Source organism: Brassica oleracea, chromosome C1, assembly GCF_000695525.1.
Source record: "Brassica oleracea var. oleracea cultivar TO1000 chromosome C1, BOL, whole genome shotgun sequence".
Taxonomy (NCBI): Eukaryota; Viridiplantae; Streptophyta; class Magnoliopsida; order Brassicales; family Brassicaceae; genus Brassica; species Brassica oleracea.
The window spans coordinates 13,782,527-13,788,119 of NC_027748.1; the positions used below are offsets into that span (position 1 = coordinate 13,782,527).

Consider the following 5,593-nt stretch of genomic DNA (forward strand, 5'->3'; position numbering starts at 1 on the left):
TTTTTGGGTTGGCAAAGATAAGTAGTTGCCATTTGTATAAAACAAAAATCTTAAGTATTTTGTATTTTAAAGTTTAAGGAATTCAATGGATGTTCCAAAATTAGTATCAAAACTAGATTTTATTAATATTCTACTTTCAGATTATAATTTAGCAACTAAATATACAAATAATGTTGTTACAAATCAGTCAGCATAATCCCAACTATATTGCCACAACATTACAAATAATATAGTTGCAAATCAGTCATTATACTTTGTGACAATTTTGCAACTCTCAAAAGTGTGTAGTTGCAAATCAGTCGCTCTACTTATAACAATGCAGTTGCAAAATAGTCACTATATTTTGTGACTTAATTGAGACTACCTAATATTATACAGTTGCTTATATGTTACTAATATTTGTGACTAAATTAGGACTGCATTAACCAAAGTAGTAGCTAATTAGCGATAAACATTTTGTGAAATAAATTAGTTGCTAATTGGTAACAACAATATAAATATTTGCAACCTTTTTTCGAGTTGTTGTATAGTGGCTAATGTACCACTAATTTTCGTAGTTGCAAATTAGTTGCAAATTATTAACGGATTTGCAACCATTTCTATTTGCGACGAAGCTTTTCTAACCGTATAAGGTAGTTGCAAATGAGTTACGAAATTCTTATTTACAACCATTTAGTGACTAATATTGTAGTTGCAAACTCAATGTTTTCTTGTAGTGCCTTGACTCTAAACTCTAATGTCTAAATTAATTTACCATTGGGGTATAAATGTATATTTATCTCTTTTGATAAAACATTAAGTGTTATTTTGGTCATTTTTATTCTTAGAGGCTATATTTATGACAAAAACTGTTTTAGTGCTATTCTAGTCATTTTCTCTTTTTTTAATTATAGTAGAATTTGTTAATAGGTGTCACTATGAACTCCTATAAAAAAGAAAATCATATAAAATACAATTAAGATTTTGATGAAGAGAAGTTTGATTTCATAGGTTTCACTGATAATTAGTAATTATGGTTTATTTTTTAGATTTATCTTTTTATGTTATTTTAAAGTATTAATAAAACTTTATTAGGTTATTATGATGATGGTAATTTTTACATGGCTTGGTGATAGAATATATAAAATATTTTGTAAATATCAAACCATTATCAATATTGCGTTGTAATAAAAAGTTAAATTATATTTTCTGATTAATTTAATATTTGAAACTAATTACATAATTTAGATAAAATTAAAAATTATGTTAAAATTTGAATTAGTTGGATATACTTAGTCCGCGCACAACTGTGCGGACCATCGTCTAGTAAAATAAATATTTATCACCAAACAAAATGCGCTCCGACAGTCAAATGATATTGCAGATATCGAATGTCTCTCTTCTTTGTTTGTTTCAACAAGTTTCATCTTCATCCCTCAAATCACAAAACGAGAAAGCTGATGGGTTGGCCAATGCCTCTCTCAGAAACTATCGTACTGTATTAAGACCCATAAACTAATCTCTGGGCCAGAACTTCTTTTTCATAATTAAGGAAAGTATTTGTGTTAAAAAAAGATATATTTAATGAAGTCACTCGGATTTTTATAGTTTTTTTCTTATGCAGCTTTATATTAATTTTTGAATCTGATAGGACGTTGGAAGCACCTTAGCCTACTGGTTTCAAGTTTAAAGGCTTCTACATCCAGGTTTCAAGTTTAAAGGCTTCTACATCCAGGTTTCAAGTCCCGGAGAAAGCGATTTATTAAACAATTATGCAGACTACGGAAAAAATGCTTACAAGAGATTTTCAACATGGTGCAAGTAAATCTGGTCAGGTGTCGGTTGTCGAATCGTTTATGTAATCTTTCTCGTATCATAATTCAAAATCAATTATCTTTCACAATTGGCTTCTATCATATAATTTGATAAAATTTGAAACATTCCATGTGTATACTCTGTGAAAACTGAAAACAGAAGATCCATTGATCATACATAGAGAGAGTAGGCGCGCGCGCACACACACACACAAGTCAAAGCAATAGTTTTTTTATTGCTGTGAGCTGAAGTAACTCATTTCAATGTTAGATCATTCCAAAACGAGAAAATCACAAAATACCAAATTGTAGAATCAAAGAATCAAGAATATAATAGAATTCATGTTTTCAGAGAGAATCTAAGCAGCAGCAGGTCCCTTGAGCTTCTTACTAATGGCGGCAATGTACTTCCCCTGGTGGAATGCTTGCTCCAACTCCAATTCCGTTGGCTGTCTCGACCCGTCTCCTGCGAATGTTCCTGCACCGTACGGGCTTCCACCTTTCACCTTCTCCATCTCAAACATACCAGCACCAAACGTGTATCCGATCGGGACAAATATCATACCGTGATGAACCAGCTGCGTAATGGCAGTTAATCTACACAGTAAACACGTCTTTCAGAGTCTCAACACAACAAGTTTGTCTCTTTGATGAGGTGTTGTTTTGGATTGAGAAAAGAAACTTACGCGGTGGTTTCTTGACCGCCACCTTGAGACCCGGTGCTGTAGAAGATTCCAGCTGGCTTACCGGCGAGTTGCTGAGTCCTCCAGAGTCCACCTGTTGAATCTAAGAAGGCCTTGAACTGAGCAGCCATCATACCAAACCTTGTTGGGAAGCCAAAGACAAAGCCATCAACCTCGGCGAGATCGTTGGGGGTGATAAGAGGAGCATCACTCTTTGGCGGTGCACTCATTTTAGAGAGCACATCTTCTGGGAGCGTCTCTGGTACCTGTCAACAGCAATCGGTTAGCTCGATGCTTTCAGTATATATTAAAAGACAACTTGTGATCAGAAAAAAAGTGAGAGGAGAAAATAGATGCAAATCAAGGAAGCCACCCGTTAGAGACATAAAAAGTCATTAAGTTATAGTCAATAACGTAGCTTGGGATAATATAGTTTTGTTTCGATTCTGAACCCCAAGAAAATAACTAGTAATCAATCAATAGTAAAGAGATAAAAGAGCTGGAGAAAGCGAATACGGTCAAGAATGTTGGCAGCTACAAATGTATAAGGAAGTAAAAAATGAGTGTCTTCTTCTTTCTCTCAGAGGATAGAGAGTGAAGCAAACTTCAGTTTTTATGATATAGTTACATACAAAGAGTCAAAGACATGGAAAATATAACAAAGTGAGAATGCAAGTTAAAATAAAGGTATATCAGTGAAATAAATAGTGTTAAAGTACTCAAAAGATGATCACATAAATAGCCCCAAGAATGTGGCAGCTAAAACACATTCAACTGTAAATAGAAAAAAACTAGAAATGTATTCCGACATATAAGAACTAGTTTCTAACTCCAATTCTGTTTCAAAGATTTTTATAGTCAGTTACTCAGTTGTAAGTTAGGCTAGAATTGTCAGATATGCTTCATAGAAAAGCCAGTAAAGAGAGCACTGACTGACCTACCTGCCAGAGTTTGGCATCGACACCATCAACAGAAGCAGCACCTTTCCTAATCTCTTGAGCTAATTTCTCCACATGTCCGTACATCGAGTAGTACCTGTTACACTCCACCACACTTGTCAACGACCACTGAATGCATCTCCGCATCAAATCATCACAAAATGCGAATGCTCTCATCATAAATAGCAGAATTTCAAATCCACACCAATCACAAGAGTATGGCGGGCGAGAGTATCATCGATATTCTACAGGGATTACTAAACCGCAGCTTACAATTTAAAATCAGCAAACAATGAAACACTATTCAATTGCGGTCGCGAATTGCAAAGATCAGCCATTAAAACCCACAGCTAAAATCTTCGATTCTCAATATAAAAATCATACTATACGACGAGACACTACATGTCCAGATCACGGATCAATCATATTGAGTCAATCAAAGTTGACCGATCGATTACTTGATGATCCAACATTTGTTGAGCATTTCGTAAAAAGAAAATGATTTGCTCTACATACACGATATGAACTTTGGTCGCCATTGATAGAAGTGCTTTCGTTCAATCTTCTCGAGAATCTCTGAAAAGTTCTTTTCTTCTGATTATTATTCTTAATTCCGGAAAAAATCGAGCTCAAACAAGTCCAACTCGTATTCTCTTTGGAGAATTTCTCTCGTAATTTGATCTATTTATATTTCACTCCTTTTTTTTTTTTTTTTGGTGCTAAGAAACCCTTTCATTGTAATTTCTAGGTTGGATTGATCTTTTCAAAGTATCAATGAACACATGGAGCTATGAATATACGAAAAATAAGCTGCAACTTCCTATTTTTTCAAGTTTTTTTTTTTCAATTTATACGTATAATTCCAAGAATTTTATGAATGATGGTAACATGAGTAAAAAATAAATGTAAAATTGAAACAAACGAATCAGTTAAAAAAAAATCTAAGGGAGAGGAGAAACCCTCGGTGTCATCCAGAGTGTCTCATTTCTCTCCGGTGTCAATACCGGCCGTATTCCTCCTCGATGGCTTCCGTGACCAGGCACCTCGACGCATCCATCAAGTCGGGACTAAGCCTGAACATCAACACGCAGAACTCCATCTGGTTCAACGCCCCGTCGCAGTCGAAATCTCCTTCCTTGATCATAGACCTTACGTCTTCGTCCGTCAGATCTCCGAGACCCAGCACCGCCGCCGCGCTACGCCGGAGGCTCTCGAACGTGATGACACCTTTCTCTCGGTCCATCAACAGCTCGAATCCGTTGCAGAGCTCTCCGATCAGACCCTCGCCTCCTAGCTTCCCGGCCATGGCTGGAAGGAAATCGTGGAAACTGGGTTCTGGGTTTTGTTGGGTCGGTCTGGTTGGAGACTTTGGTGACGCCATTTTAGAGATGAAACTCTGAAGATTGTTGTCTGAGAGGATTAGTTATCAGAAGTTTATTTCTTTGTGTTATTTGCTTTGAGATTTGAACATAACGTGGGAAGAGAGTATATAAAGGAAGAGGTTTTGTGATTTCCGGGAAGGAACACATACCTTATGGAAGCCAACTAAGACAATGGAAGGTCAGGTCCGCGTCTCAGAAATTGCCGATAATGCCCTCAGTTGTGCTGTTGTGGGGCTTCATCTTGGAAGCTTGCTTAGGGGTATAATCGTCAATTCGCTAACGTGTTGTCTCACGTGTTGTCTCTGTTTCCACGGACACGGAAAAGGAAATGTCGCAGAAGATAAAATCTTCTGCCGTTTTATATAGAAATAGAAACTAGAGTTAAGTAAAAGAGGAGTTTTCTTTTGGTTTTTTTTTTTTTTTTTTTTTTTTTTTTTTTTGTAACAGAGTTTTCTTTTGTTTATTCATGCAAGTTTTCTGCCACTTTCCTCCGCAAGTGGTTTTGTGATATTTTTCTTAGAGAATTTGGAAATTACTCCAGACTTTCCTTTTATTATCTTATCAAACACAAAATAACATGAAAAACAATAAAGAAACGTAAGGGGGAGAAACCAAAGCGGGTCCAATTATGATTTTTTATATTGTTCTTATGCAAATATTCTTAGAGCAACTCCAGAAAACCGGTCCAATATAACTTTTTATATTGTTTTTATGCAAATATTCTCAGAGCAAGTTCAAAAAAATTATTTATTTTAAAGTTTACCAAACCCTATATTTGAAGTTTCAAAGTGTTATTT

The 5,593-nt window shown here is 35.5% G+C and overlaps 2 protein-coding genes across 3 annotated transcripts; both read right to left on the reverse strand.

Moving 5' to 3' along the window:
- Nucleotides 1-1,829: 1,829 nt before the first annotated feature.
- Nucleotides 1,830-3,997, reverse strand: LOC106312823 (probable NAD(P)H dehydrogenase (quinone) FQR1-like 1). 2 transcript variants are annotated; one of them, XM_013750557.1, is made up of 4 exons: nt 3,931-3,997; nt 3,418-3,511; nt 2,480-2,742; nt 2,153-2,390 (listed from the first exon to the last, which is right to left on the reverse strand). In XM_013750557.1, exons 1-4 carry the CDS (start codon nt 3,951-3,953, stop codon nt 2,153-2,155), a joined length of 618 nt encoding a protein of 205 aa, XP_013606011.1. In that variant the 5' UTR covers nt 3,954-3,997. The 2 variants fall into 2 exon arrangements, with proteins under 2 accessions (XP_013605945.1, XP_013606011.1); XM_013750491.1 differs by having other exon boundaries at nt 1,830-2,390; nt 3,418-3,997.
- A 212-nt stretch (nt 3,998-4,209) lies between these two features.
- On the reverse strand, nt 4,210-4,881 carry LOC106312930 (calcium-binding protein PBP1). The gene has a single exon (XM_013750670.1). It carries the CDS (start codon nt 4,793-4,795, stop codon nt 4,412-4,414), a length of 384 nt encoding a protein of 127 aa, XP_013606124.1. The 5' UTR covers nt 4,796-4,881; the 3' UTR covers nt 4,210-4,411.
- Nucleotides 4,882-5,593: the final 712 nt, after the last annotated feature.